This window comes from Callithrix jacchus, chromosome 16, assembly GCF_049354715.1.
Source record: "Callithrix jacchus isolate 240 chromosome 16, calJac240_pri, whole genome shotgun sequence".
Taxonomy (NCBI): domain Eukaryota; kingdom Metazoa; phylum Chordata; class Mammalia; order Primates; family Cebidae; genus Callithrix; species Callithrix jacchus.
Window position 1 is genome coordinate 28,599,995 of NC_133517.1, and position 15,120 is coordinate 28,615,114.

General features: G+C 40.6%; 1 protein-coding gene and 1 non-coding gene across 14 annotated transcripts in view; one reads left to right on the forward strand and one right to left on the reverse strand.

Annotated features, from left to right (window-relative positions):
- The first annotated feature begins 782 nt into the window (after positions 1-782).
- TERF1 (telomeric repeat binding factor 1) overlaps positions 783-15,120 on the forward strand; it is a 41,193-nt gene continuing 26,855 nt past the window's right edge. For all 13 annotated transcript variants that reach the window (XM_035276495.3, XM_002758992.6, XM_035276496.3 and 10 more), the window contains exons 1-2: positions 783-1,115; positions 7,585-7,680. In XM_035276495.3, coding sequence (XP_035132386.1) covers positions 806-1,115; positions 7,585-7,680 — 406 coding nt within the window. In that variant the 5' untranslated portion in view covers positions 783-805. The remainder of the gene's footprint in view (positions 1,116-7,584; positions 7,681-15,120) is intronic.
- Positions 12,801-12,904, reverse strand: LOC118148673 (U6 spliceosomal RNA). The gene has a single exon (XR_004735592.1). It is a non-coding gene; the product is annotated as a U6 spliceosomal RNA (small nuclear RNA).

Here is a 15,120-nt window from a genome sequence, read left to right on the forward strand (position 1 = left end):
CCTTTTGTGCTAAGTTTCAAAATTCAAAATAAGCATTCACTTATTATTTTCTGTAAACTGCATTCTATAGTCCATCTCAAACCTTGATTGAGATACATTTTCGCAGCAGTATCCTCTTTCTAGAGCAGTGATCTCAAAATGTGCTGTCCTGCCAAGTAGCGTTAGACTTTCAAGTTCAAGGACCTCCAAGCTAGACTAACAGAACAGGAATTCTGGGATTGGAGCCCGGCAATTTGTGTTTTAGCAAGCCCCCAAGCTGATTCTGATGCATCTTGAGGTTGGAGAAGCACGGATGTTAGTCAGTTGGAATAGTTGTGGTTCGTGATTATGTAGTAACCGTTAGATGAATACTAGGGTTTAAAAGTGCTATACTTGACTACTAGTGACAAGTTCTCATTACCCACCTCTTTCTGAAATAGGCGGCAGGCAAATGCGCTTTCATTTTAACTATGCATTTTAACTATGCGTTCTCATTTTAGTGTGGTTGTTCCAGTCAAGGTTGCATTTTACAAGGAATAAGGAAGATAAAGCTGCCTCCCAGCATAACCTCACTCCTCGCTCAATATGGAGTCTTCCAGTTACATGCAAAGCCCGGGCCTCAGACTGGCGGGAAATTCAACGCCCAGAGGCAGAAACAGGTCTCGGCCAATCAGAAGCCAGGCTTGAGCCGCTCTCCCATCCTGGCGATGTGATTGGTGGTTTCCGCCGGCGGAAGCGACCCTCCGTAGCCACTACCAGCTCCCTGGAGTGCTAGCCAATCGTTGCTCGGCGCCTAAAGGGGCAGTACCCGCGCGAGCCATTTGACATGGCGGAGGACGCCTCCTCAGCGGCTCCGAGCCCACGGGGCTGTGCGGATGGTAGGGATGCCGACGCTACCGAGGAGCGGATAGCAGAAACGGAGAGGAACGACGAGGAGCAGTTCGAGTGCCAGGAACTGCTCGAGTGCCAGATGCAGTTGGGGGCTTCCGAGGAGGAGGAGGAGGATGCGGGCTTTGTGGCCGAGGCCGAGGCTGTGGCTGCCGGCTGGATGCTCGATTTCCTCTGCCTCTCTCTTTGCCGAGCTTTCCGCGACGGCCGCTCCGAGGACTTTCGCCAGACCCGCGACAGCGCCGAGGGTGAGGGCGGACCGCGTCCGGGCTGGGGACTACGCATGGGGCGGAGGCGGGCCCAGTGGCGCTCGGCAGAGGCCTGGTTCCCATCGTCGCCTAGGAAGGTCGGGAGAGAGGGGAAGCTGCGGCCAATTAGCCGGGGGTCCGAGGGTCTGGGCTGAACTTTGCGCAAATCCCTGTTCCGCCCGTTGTCAGCAACTGAGTTTTGTCAGATTGTTTTTCTCTTCGATAAAATGAAAAGACCCTGTTTAGGGTTGATGCAAGCATTAAATGATTTAAAATGTATGCACTTGCACTCAACCCAGTACCTTTGTCTCTTTGGTGCTTTCTACTCAGTTATTCGGTGGTGATATTCAGCAGTCATTATGGCCTTCAGTGACAACCTCCCTAACCGCCGCCATCACTGTTTTGTGTTAATTTGTGATATATTAAACCTCATTTGGGCTGCTTGCTACAGCAATTTTATTTTGTATAGGCTCAGAATAAAAGTAAATGTTTTAAGGCCAAATGTTACAGGCCACATGCCTCTAAGTCCTAGGTACTTAGGAAGCTGAGGTGGGAGAATCACTTGAACCCAGGAGGCGGAGGCTGCGGTGAGTCGAGATCTTGCCACTACAGTCCTGCCTGGGTGACACAGTGAGACCCTGCCTCAATAAATAAATGAATGAATGAAACTTTATGAAATCTTCCTAGACAGCCTGTAAGTGATGAACAAAGACATAGATCCGTAGAGAAAGCCAGCATAGTTTTTTCAGTCTAACACTCTCCCAGCTCAGATGTTTGATTAAAGGTGACTTCCCGCCCCAAGTTGGGATCTCAGTCTTGCACCCAGGCTGCAGTGCAGTGGTGCCATCACAGCTCTTTGCAGCTTTGACCTTGCTCAGATTCAGGTGATCCTCCCGCTTCAGCTTCCCGAGTAGCTGAGACTGCAGGCGTGCACCACCACGAGCAGCTGGCTGTAATATTACAGGCATGAGCCACCACGCCTGGCCTAGCGTAGCTTTTTGAAAAATAACAGAAAGATGTTCTGGTACTTCATTCAGAGTTGGCACTAAAATTGCTGTGCAAGTATATGTTTATAATACAAGTATGCTATTTAGCAGAATTCTCAAAGACATATTGACACGTTTCACTTCACCATAATCCTGTGAGTTAGGCAAATAATCTTAAAGTACTGATAGGTTAAAAGGGGGTGTTTCAGCCCCATGCTTTTTCTTCCAGTTCAAGGATCTTTTCTCTATTGCAGATAACACTGGAGCCATAGATAATTAACATTAATAAGTGGAAAATTAAATCCTGGAATGAAGCTAGTTCCTCAGAATTATTAAAAAGTTATCTTAGAGTTGGAGATATCAGTATGAACTGTTTAACTCATGTAGGTATAGGTGACTCTAGAAATATTTATGTATGCTTGTGTAGATACCGGTTACTATACAAACATGTATTTCCTTGCTCTGTCAGATAAAAGGGCACAGAAGCAACCTAACTCTAGCAACAATGAATACACCTTGCCCCCAGATCTTGTTTTCTAATACCATTCTGCAATAAAAGGAACCAGGGCTCTTTGGAGAAATGACTGATTCTGAAACTAGGATAGGAAATATACATGGTAAACCTGGAGCATCTTCTAGTGCCAGGAAGTAAGGAAGTGCTAAGAAAGAAACAAAAACACCTCAGTGACCGGGTTAGAAAGGGACACAGAAGCCATCTGCAAGACTTCCCAGTGGCTACAGCTGAACCACTAATACGAGAAGATAAAGTGGTATTAGAGTATAAACTTAAAGTATAAAATAATTTTACATGAGTCAATACTGATTAAATAATTGAATAAATGGGAAATCTTGCATGCAGCATTCCAAGTATTAATAATTTGATGTTGCTACTCTCTCAAGGAGTAGAACATAACTAACTCCTTGAGTGTGGGTTGCACACAGTGCTTTCTTCCAAAGAGTACAGTATAGAAAGGGGGCAAGAGAGAGTAAGTTCACAGGGGAGAAACTTGTCAAACACTACCTCACCTAGGTAAGCAGGGTCAGCATCCACAGTAATAGTTGATGATATGTTCACTTGTTCTAATGAAAATAGTCCTATTCCCAAAACCCCATCACTTCAATCTAATTATGAGAAAAGTATCAGACATATCCCATAAGGACATTCTACAAAATACCTGACCATTACTCAAAATGTCATCATCAGAACCAAGGAAAGTCTGAGAAATTCTAATAGCCAGCAGGCTCCTAAAGAGATAGGACTAAAAGTAATGTGGTGTCCTGAATGGGATCCTGCCACAGAAAAGGGGCATTAAGTAAAACTAAGGAAATCTGAATATAGCATGGGTTGAGTTCATAATGTATCAACACTGATTCATTAATGTAATGCAACATACTAATGTAAAATGTTTTTAAAAAGTGAGATAAATTGCTTCAGGGTATATGGAACCTATCTACCATTTTTATATTAATTACATCAATTTAAAACTGTTCTAGAAAATAGTTGATTGTTTTATGAAAAAAAAAAAAAAAACGCTGTTCATAAAAACACCCAGAGCCAAGGTTAAAAAAGAATTTTTTTTTTAAAAATCCATGTTCAGAGTTATAGCTCAAGACTGGAGAAATAATCTAGGCCACTGTCATTATTTTAAAGTTAAGGGTACAGAAACCAAAGAGAGCCCACTATTTTTCAAGTGGCACTGCTAATCAGTGGCCAGTATGCAAATTGTGAACATAGTGTTATTTTGGGGTTCCCATTTTTAATTTTTAAGGACACTTTTTACATTTTCCTTCCTTTTTTTTTTTTTTTTTTCTTTTCAAGAGACAGGTTCTTACTATGTTACCTATCTTGAGTGATTCGGTACCCAAGTTGACTTTGAACTCCTGGACTCAAGGGGTCCTCCCACCTCAACCCCCCATGTACCCGGGACTACAGTATTACAGTTTTCAAAATTGTAAAAATATACAACTCTTCATGCTTTCTAGAAAATTCTTAATTGTTTTATTCTGACTCAGAATTATTCTCATATCTCACAGATCTCAGATAGTACCTTTCTTTTTTGTCTTTTTGTTTTTTTCCTTTTTGTGGAAAATGGGTTCTTGCTATATCGCCCAGGCAGGTCCCTAACTCCTGGGCTCAAACTATCCTCCCACCTCTGCCTCCCTAAGAGCTAGGATTACAGGCATGAGCCACAGCACCAGCCAGATTATACCTTTCATAGACTGTTAATCATGTCATGGAAGGCAGTGTAGTATAACAGTTAAGAACATGGGCTCTGGAATAAATTGTCCCAGTTTGATTCCTGGCTCTGCTATTTTTAAGCCTTATCCCTGTCAAAAGACAAAATTGCAACTAATTTAGTTTAAAGATCTCACTTGGCTTTAATGTGATTCTAGATTTAGGTAATACTTTATTCCGTAAAATACGTGCTCAATAGTGCTCAATGAATTGAGCAGTTAGGGGTTGGCTTTATAGACAGTAAAGATTTAAGGAAGCTTAAACAGAACAAAAAGCAGATTGGTTATTTCAAATTTACTTGTAAGGCTGGGACGGAGAGAAAACTAGATCCATGAGATGTAGAATGGATGTTATGTTAACAGGCATGAAAGCAACAGTAATTTTCTTGTACGTACATCTTCATCAGAGCTCTTGGGTGGTTAGGTGCATTATCAGTTAGCAGTGGTATTTTGAAAGGACTCTTTTTTCCGAGCAGTAAATCTCAATAATGGGCTTAAAATATTCAGTAAACCATGGTGTAAACAGAGGCACTGTCATCTAATCTTATTCCATTTCTAGAGCACAGACAGAGTAGATATAGCGTCATTTTTAAGGGCCTTAAGATTTTCAGAATGGGAAATGAGCAATGGCTTCAACTTAAAGTCACCGGCAGCATTAGTCCCTAACAACAGAGTCAGCCTGTCCTTTGAAATTTTGAAGTTAGGAATTGACTTCTCTTTGGCTATGAAAGTTCTATATGACTTCTTCTTCCAATATGAGGCTATTTCATCTATAATGAAAATCTGTTGTTGACTGGATGCAATGGCTCAGGCCTGTAATCCCAGCACTTTGGGAGGCCAAGGAAGTTGGATCATTTGAGGTCAGGAGTTTGACACCAGCCTGGCCAATATGCTGAAACCCGATCTCTACTAAAAATACAAAAATTAGCTTGGTGTCGTGGCACACATCTGTAATCCCAGCCACTCGGGAGGCTGAGGCATGAGAATTGTTGATCACCCGAGGTCAGGAGTTTAAGATCAGCCTGACCAACATGGAGAAACCCTGTCTCTACTAAAAATAAAAAAATCAGCCAGACGTGGTGATGCATGCCTGTAATTCCAGCTACTCTGGAGGCTGAGGCAGGAGAATTGCTTGAACCTGAGGGATGGAGGTTGCAGTGAGCCGAGATCAAGCCATTGCACTCCAGCCTGGGCAACAAGAACAAAACTCCGTCTCAAAAACAAAACAAAACAAAACCACACAATATTTATGGAATAAACTTGTGTCTTATATGGGCCTGATTTGTGGTACTCTAAAATATTTATAATAGTAATATCAGAAATTATTGATCACAGATCACCATACAGCTATAATAATAATGAAAAATTTCAAATATTACAAGAATTACCAAAATATGACAGGTACAGATACTCTTAGAAAAATGGTACCAACAGTCTTGGCTCAAGCAGGGTTGCCATAAACTTTCAATTTATAAAAAACATGCTGTATGCAAAGTGCAATAAAATGAGGTATGCCTGCAACTGTTCATGGTACTCATTAAAATTTTAATCAGGTACTTATATAACTTTTGGTTTAATTTATGTCTTCTCAGATTAAAAATTTCATGAGGGCCGGGCACGGTGGCTCAAGCCTGTAATCCCAGCACTTTGGGAGGCCGAGGCAGGTGGATCACGAGATCAAGAGATCGAGACCATCCTGGTCGACATGGTGAAACCCCGTCTGTATTAAAAATACAAAAAATTAGCTGGGCATGGTGGCGGCTGCCTGTAATCCCAGCTACTCAGGAGGCTGAGGCAGGAGAATTGCCTGAACCCAGGAGGCGGAGGTTGCGGTGAGCCGAGATCGCGCCATTGCACTCCAGCCTGGGTAACAAGAGCGAAACTCCGTCTCAAAAATAAAAATAAAAAACTTTCATGAGGACAGGGAATGGCTATCTTGAGTCACCACCTCCTAACACAGGCTAGTAGTAGATGTTCAGTAAATAATTGAATGGCTTGTGTTTAAATTCTACATAAATTTTGTGCTCTCTTAAAATCCTGTTAATTCTATTATGACTGCATGGTCCAGTTAATCTCCGGTATAGCATAAGATTATGTTAGAATTGGGCTGGGCGCGGTGGCTCACGCCTATAATCCCAGCACTTTGGGAGGCCGAGGCAGGTGGATCACAAGGTCAAGAGATGGAGACCATCCTGGTCAACATGGTGAAACCACATCTCTACTAAAAATACAAAAATTAGCTGGGCATGGTGGCGCATGCCTGTAGTCCCAGCTAATTGGGAGTCTGAAGCAGGAGAATTGCTTGAACCCAGGAGGCGGAGGTTGCGGTGAGCCGAGATCATGCCATCGCACTCCAGCCTGGGTAGCAACAGTGAAACTTCGTCTCAAAAAAAAAAAAAAAAAAGATTATGTTAGAATTGGAGGAAATTGGGTAAAAATATATTTGCCTTATATGCCTGATTGCTAGAGAACTACTTTTCAGTTTGTTATTTAAGCTTTTTATATATACCAGGCAAGCCCTGGGTTAGGTGTAATGCACCTAGTAGCACCTTCAGGTCTTAGGTTAGATACGATTTCTTCAGAGAAGCCTTCCCTGATACCTCCTTTGTGCAAAAGATACTTAAACACACAGATTTCTTTGTTATATGCTTCCATAGCATTCTATACTTGTCTTTTTAAAGTTTTCACCATGTTTTTACTGTAGCTCAATTGTTTATCTCTCATTGCTGCATGGTAAAAAGCTCACTGTGGTCCAAGAGTATGGCATACTCAGTATTGCATGTATTCACTGCCTGACTCAATATCTGGGTGGGCATTCAAGTTCTGGGGAGGTTAATATTAATATGTGTTAAAAATACAGCTTTGTAAGCTAAGCAGACTCACTTAACTGAAACCATGATAGAAATAATATAAAATACATTCTATTGTATGGAGAGTTTCTAGGTGTAAGTATCCAACCAATGATTTTACACATTTTACAATTTATATCTAAATCTTTTTTGTTAATGTAGACTACTACTGGTAAAAGAATTTTCAACAATTTTTATTCTCCATGTGAAAGTTATATTTTGTAAGAAATGTGTTCATTGTTATTCTTTTTTTGTTCTGATTTTTCATCAGACTGTAAATATACCACTCTAAATTTATGGTAATTTTTACATGTTTGTAACCTATTGCTGAGCAAACCACACAGTGGCACCACTGGTTCAAGTCTGATTTTAATAAAATTCACTTTTTTTCTTTTTTAGCTATTATTCATGGACTATCCAGTCTAACAGCTTATCAGTTGAGAACTGTATACATATGTCAGTTTTTGACAAGAATTGCAGCAGGAAAAAACCTTGGTAAATATGTGTTTTTATTTTATGTTGGAAATATTTCAATCTGTGTCTAAATATAAGACAATGAGAAGAAACAGATGTTTTTGGGGGGGGAGTTTGCCTACAAGTGTCTGGTGCATGGGGTGTGTGTGTGTGTGTATATACACACATACAATCATATCTAAAACAAGTAAAATTAATGTAGTTCCTGTCTTCTTAGAACATTGGTTCTCAAACTTTAACCTGCTCCAGAATTACTTAAAGGACTTATTATAAAAATATATAGTGTTGAGTCTCACTACTTCCCATGAGTTTCGGATTCAGTAGGATGGATATGAGGCTCTGAAATGTACATTTCTAATAAATTCTCAGGTGATTTTGATGCCACTGTTGGGGCAGTGTGTTTCATTAACTATTTGGTAACTTTGTGGTGACTCCAGTCATACACACTGTTTTTTACAGGCAACTATTATATTTGAAAGCTCATATTTGAACTTCATGCCAGCACTTATTTATGTAAAGAAGTACAATTTATAGCTGTGATTTCTCTCCCTTGTCTTGGTAGTTCATTTTAAATTGTAATGGGCAAGGCTGATTCAGTTTATCAGTAATGGTTGGTATTTACAACATGGTCATTTTAAAAGGCTATTTGATGCAAATAATTTTATATTTATATTGGTTTTTATAATTTACAAAATGCTTTTTCAACAATTCTGAGTGGTGGGCAGTACTTACATAAACCCGCTTGCTTATCAAAGTGTTGTCTTACATAAAATCCCACTGTATTAGCACCACTGTCAAGGCCTTTACTCAAGTAGCTCTGGCTGATGTAGTCTGCTTTGTTTAGGGGTGAGGGTAGGTCTGGAGTTGGTGCCAGGACCATAAATGGATAGGACTAGATAGGCGCAGAGTAGTCGTGAAAGAGACAGAGCTGTAGGTAGGCCTGGGCCAGTTGCTGGAGAAGAAGCAGGCTGGAGCAGAATTGCAGACCATGTAGACCATAAGTTGACACTGTTGTTAACAGGATTGTTTTCTAAATTAAAGGTGGGAAAATATTCTAAAGTGCCTGGCAGTGCTTTACACGTAGCAGTTGTTCAGTACATCTTAGTTGCTTCCTGGATAACCTTTTCTTTTCTTTTTTTTATTTTATTTATTTATTTATTTATTTATTTATTGACCCAATTGCTGGAAATTGCCCACTAGATAACCTTTTCTTCAAAAAAGGCGGGGGGAATCCAGATTTTATGTGTGATTCCATGGTTTAATCTGGAATTTACCGGGATACTTTTTTGGATATATCCTAGATATAATAGGCCTGAGTCAGCTATCAAGAATCAGTGTATTTCACCATAATGCACTCAACTGAGGCAGCATTGAGAAGTTTATGTATTAGATTTTCATCTATACATAAACCTTTTGTTTTGCTCTGTAGTGGCACTGGCTAATAGAGGTATGTGAGCCACATGTCTAATTTAAAATTTTCTAATAGCTATGTTAAGAAAAGTAGACCACACACAGTGATTCACACCTATAATCCCAGTACTTTGGGAGGCCTAGGCAAGAGGATCACTTGAGGCCAAGAATTCGACACTAGCCTAGGCAACATTTCAAGATCCTGTCTCTACAAAAAATTTAAAAAATTAGCCACATGTGATCCTGCAGTCCCAGCTATTCAGGAGACCAAGGTGGGAGGATCGTTTGAGCCTGGGAGGTTGAGGCTGCGGTGAGCTGAGATAGTGCGCCACTGCACCCCAGCCTGAGTGACAAAATGAGACCCTGTCACGAAGTTTAGAAATTCCCATTCCAAGCCAGACACTGGCTCACTCCTGTAATCTCAGCAGGCTGAGGCGGGCAGATCATGAGGTGAGAGGTTCAAGACCAACCTGACCAACATGATGAAACCCCATCTCTACTTAAAAATACAAAAAAACAGCCAGGTGTGGTGGTGTGCACCTGTAATCCCAGCTACTTGGGAGGCTGAGGCAGGAGAATTGCTTGAACGTGGGAGCAGAGGTTGCAGTGAACCAAGAGTGTACCATTGCACTCCAGCCTGGACAAAACAGCAAGACTCCATCTCAAAAAAAAAAAAAAAAAAAAAATTCCCATTCCAGCAGGTGTAGCTAAAAAATAATAATAATAATTAAATAAGTAGAATTAATTTTGATAATCTTATTTAACCCAATATTTCTAAAATACTATGTCAACAAGTAATCAGTGTAAAAAATGTTAATAGGGCCAGGCATATGGCTGATATCTGTAATCTCAGCTCTGGTAGGCTGAGGTGGACAAATCACTTGAGCCCAGGAGTTTGAGGCTGCAGTAAGCTATGATCACACCACTACACCCCAACCTGGGCAACAGAGCAAGACTCCATCTCTAAAAAAAAAAGAGATATTTTACCTTTTTCTGTAGTTAGTCTTTGAAATCTGGTGTGTATTTTATACTTAAGGTATATCTCAATTCAAACTAGCCATATTTTAGCCGTTCAGTAATTATGTGTGGCTAGTAACTACCATATTGGGTTTAGTCTCCTATCCCACATAGGGACAAGACAGGACATGTTCAGGGTAGTGTGGCCATAGACCCCCACATAACTTTGAAATACAGCAGATATCTTAAAGGGGAAATGCTTATGACAGTAATCCTGTCATAGAATTTTAAACTTTTTTTTTAGACAGGGTATCTCTCTGTGGCCCAGGCTGGAATGCAGTGGTGCCTTTTCTTAGCTTACTGTAGCCTCAAACTCTTGAGCTCAAGTGATCCTCCCACCTCAGCCTCCTAAGTAGCTAGGACTACAGCTACACCATCAGGCCCAGCTAATTTTTTATAGAGACAAGTTATCTTTATGTTGCCCAGGCTTGTCTTGAACTCCTGGCCTTAAGTGACCCTCCCACCTATGCCTCCCAAAACTGAGAGACTTGTGTGCCTTTCTACTGCTGCCTATTGCATTGTTCTGGAACTTAGCGCATGTCCTGTGGAGAAAAGCCAATCATGTTTGCAGTTCCTCTAGTTTCCAGTTGACCATGCCAGCCCCAAGGAAACCACCAGAAGCTGTTCTTATTTCTCTTTCCCCAGTAAAGTCTCTCTGGCTGGAGTACAGTTGATCCTCAGCCTTCTTCAAAATGAGCAAATCAGCAGCTCACCTCAAAAGGGATTTTCTCTCCAGAATTTTAGTTCATCTCATTTTCATTGCTTCCATAGCTACCCATGTCTTTAGCAACATGATTTTGCAGTTTATCTTAACTGTTCTCTAGTTGTAGTGGGAGTGTTTTGTTTGCTGCAGTATGCTACATCCTACCTGGAAATTTTCGAAGCTAAGATCTAATATACATTTTCTATATGTCACATTTATAAGAAGGAAGGCACATAAGTGAGAAGGGTTAAGTAATGTCAGTCAAGAAACACTTATTTGAAAATGTGTGTTGAAAGTAGTTTTTGAAGGAAAGCAAGCAGGTGAAAAATGAAGAAAAATTAGGCAGTCTACTTTTGCATTTTCATTTCACTACTTTTGAAACACAGTAGGTGATTTTTAAGTGTCTTATTGTCTGCTTTTACTACTTGCTAGGTGTGTGACCTCTCTAGCTCTCAGATCTTACTGTATAAAACAAGAGTGCCACAGTGCCTCACACTCAGTGTTAGTTACTAGCATTAATATCTTTTGTATACTTCTTCCGTATCTTATGCTGCTCCATTTTCCTGAAGTGTTTTCCTTCCCATTGTTGTACTCTTCACTTAGTTACCATACGTTTATCCTTAATGTCCCAGTTTGGATGACTTCTGTTTCATCAAGGATTCACTTCTAGTTTTCCTACTTAGAGTTAATACCCTGTTCCTCAAATACACTAGATTATGCTTGAGAATTTAATCAATCTGGGAGATGGGTGTAGGCATCAATATTTTTCAAAAACTCTTCAGATGATTCTGAGGTATAGCAAACCTTAAGAACCACTGGTATAATGCACAATTCCATTAAAGTCCCAGTTATATTGATTTGTCTGCATGTCTTCCTCCATAGCTAGTATGTGAATTCCACAAGGTCAGTAACTTTCTTCTTCATGTTAGTATCATAAGTACCGGACACAGAACCTGGAATGTAAAGACTTAGTATGTGAATGAATATATTTTTATATCTAAAATGTTGGGAAAACAATTAGGAGAGGACAACAAGAAATAAAGTAAAAATATTTTTTTCATCAACTCAGAAAAGCTATTGTTCCTAAAGTAAAAATATTTTAAACTAAATTTAAACTGCATGCTCACTCTAGTTTTTCAAGGAAAAAAGAATGTGCCATTTAAAATTCTCTTTATTATTCTTATTTGTTGTGTACTTGCTATGAAACTACAAATGTGTTAGGAACATAGGGGTTTAGAAAAATAGTGAGTGGCTCCAGCCCCCCAAAATTTGAAATATTACGCATTATTGAGTAAGGAGTTTTTGTCTTCAAGACACTTTAAAAGCTAATAGCATTGTTGAGGTAAGTATAAAGTACTGCAAGGCATTAAAAAAGGCATAATGATATAAGTTGGTTTTGTTTTGTTTTTGAGGCGGAGTCTCTGTGACCCAAGCTGGAGTGCGGCGGCGCGATCTCAGCTCACTGAACCTCCTGGGTTCAAGCAGTTCTCTGCCTCGGTCTCCCAAGTAGCTGGGATTACAGGCACCCATCACTACACCCAGCTAATTTCTATATTTTAATAGAGACAGGGTTTCACCGTCTTTGCCAGGCTGATTCTTGAACTCCTGACCTCATGATCCGCCTACCTTGGCCTCCCAAAGTGCTGGGATTATAGGCGTGATCCAGTGCGCCTTTTGTTTTGTCTTGTTTTGTTTTGTTTTTGTTTTTTTTTGTTTTTTGAGACGAAGTTTCTCTCTGTTGCCCAGGCTGGAGTGCAATGGCACAATCTCAGCTCACCGCAACCTCCACCTCCCGGGTTCAAGCAATTCTCCTGCCTCAACCTCCTGAGTAGCTGGGATTACAAGCATGCACCACCATACCTGGCTAATTTTGTATTTTTGGTAGAGACTGGGTTTCTCCCTGTTGGTCAGGCTGGTCTCAAACTCTAGACCTCAGGTGATCCTCCCGCCTTGGCCTCCCAAAATGCTGGGATTACAGACATGAGCCACCATGCCTGGCTGAGTTTCTTTTTAATTAATGGAACACTTCAGGAATTTGTGTGTCATCCTTGTAGAGGGGCCATGCTAATCGCTGCATTTTTCTAATCTTTATATATGTGCTGCCAAAGCAAGCACATACAGGAGATGTAGAGAAAGGACATTTCCTAGTCTCTTAGCTGCTGGGGTAAGGGCAGCATTCAAGAAGGAGGTGAACTTTGTGCTATTCCTGTAAGAATTGTTAGGTTTTGTCAGAAAGTATAAAAATGACGGGGCCGGGCACAGTGGCTCACACCTGTAATCCCAACACTTTGGGAGGCTGAGGCGGGTGGATCACGACGTCAAGAGATCGAGACCATCCTGGTCAACATGGTGAAACCCCGGCTCTACTAAAAATACAAAAAATTAGCTGGGCGTGGTGGCGTGTGCCTGTAATCCCAGCTACTCAGGAGGCTGAGGCAGGAGAATTGCCTGAACCCAGGAGGCGGAGGTTGTGGTGAGCCGAGATCACCCCATTGCACTCCAGCCTGGGTAACAAGAGCGAAACTCTGTCTCAAAAAAAAAAACAAAAAACAAAAGAAAGTATAAAAATGGTAGTCTGTCAACATCCTCAAATATGGGGAGGCAATGGGGGGAAGGTAGTCGAGGCAAAATGAAAACATTAGCATTATTTTGAAAATAAACCATAGTTTACCTAGATAGTAGAACTCCTGATTTCCATATACAACTTCATAAACTTGGTCCTCATCCAGTCTTCCTATGATTGTAAACATCAGCATGATTTATTCAATTGTTAAAACCCAAGAGTTCTCCATTTTTTCCTCATGCTCCACATGCAATCCATTAGCAAGTTCTATTCTACATTCAAAATAAGTTCCAAAACAGACAACTACTTACTTCTTCCATCATCTCTCTAATAGAATGCATCCAACTTGCCCACTGGCGTTCCTGCCCTTTGTTTTTTCAAGGTAGGGTCTTGCTCTCACCTAGGCTGGAGTCCTGTAGCACCATCCTAGCTCACTGAGGCGTCAAACTCCTGGCTCAAGCAGTCCTCCCACCTCAGCCTCCCAAGCAGCTGAGACTACAGACGCACGCCCCCATCTAGCTTTTTCTGCCCTTTGAACATCAAATTCCTCCTCAGAATCTTTGCACTTGCCATTCCCTCTGGAATGTTTTTCCTCCAGATCTTTATGTGACTATTCCTTCTGCTTTACATTATGCTTTTCTTAGCTCCACTGCCACTTCCTCAGAGAGGCCTTGAACCTGTCTGAAAGAGCTTTCCCCTCCCCTACCATTCTTCATTTCCAGTACCTTTTTTCTTTTTTCTAGCCCCTGCTACTCTGAAATTGTTTTATTTACTAATTTATTGTCTTTCCCTTTAGCATGTGAGCATCATAAGAGAAGGGATTTTTGTCTTATTCACTGAGGCACTCTAAGTATTTGTTTTGTTTTTTTGAGATGAAGTCTCACCCTCTTGCCCAAGCTGGAGTGCAGTAGTGCGATCTGTGCTTACTGCAACCTCCACCTCCCGGGTTCAAGTGATTCTCCTACCTCCAACTCCCAAGTAGCTGGTACTACAGGCACGCACCACCATGCCCGGCTAATTTTTGTATTTTTAGTAGTGATGGGATTTCACTATGTTGGCCAGGCTGGTCTTGAACTCCTGACCTCATGATCCACCTGCCTTGGCCTCCCAAAGTGCTGGGATTACAGGTGTGAGCCACCACCACGCCTGGCCAAGACACTCCCAAGTTTTTAGGTGAGTGCCTATATATAGTGAGTGGTCAATAAATATTTATTGAATGAATTGTAGACTGTAGGTGCTAGCCATGTAAGACATCATAGTGAAGGTTCTTGAATGTCCGAATGGGTTGTTGGTGTGTAATTTGCTAATTAGTTATCAGCTGTTGTGAGTCTTTGTTCCAAATAACTTGATCACAGTTGTTTTAGGAAAGCTTAATAAGAGTAAACTATTATCTTATTGTATATTCATATAAATTCTATGAGATAGTATTTATTGTCACTATTATGTAGGTGAAAAAACTGGCCTATCTTGAGGTTTGTTATAATGTATTGGACTTAAGAACCACTTGAGAATTCTGTTGCTGTGACATGTTATATAAAATAGTTTAGTTCTTAAAATTCATATTTTTCTAAAGCAAATCTTCAAATGTTTATAATTTCATCAACCTTTTTCCATTTGAAATTGATCTTAATGAGCAAATTAACTTAGAAAATAAAATCACTTCTCTAAACTAGTATAAACAAGAAGAATACCTAGTACATAGTATTCACTCAGTAAATATTTAAAGGAATGCACTCTTAAAAACTGACAAAATTTTACTTAGGTTTCT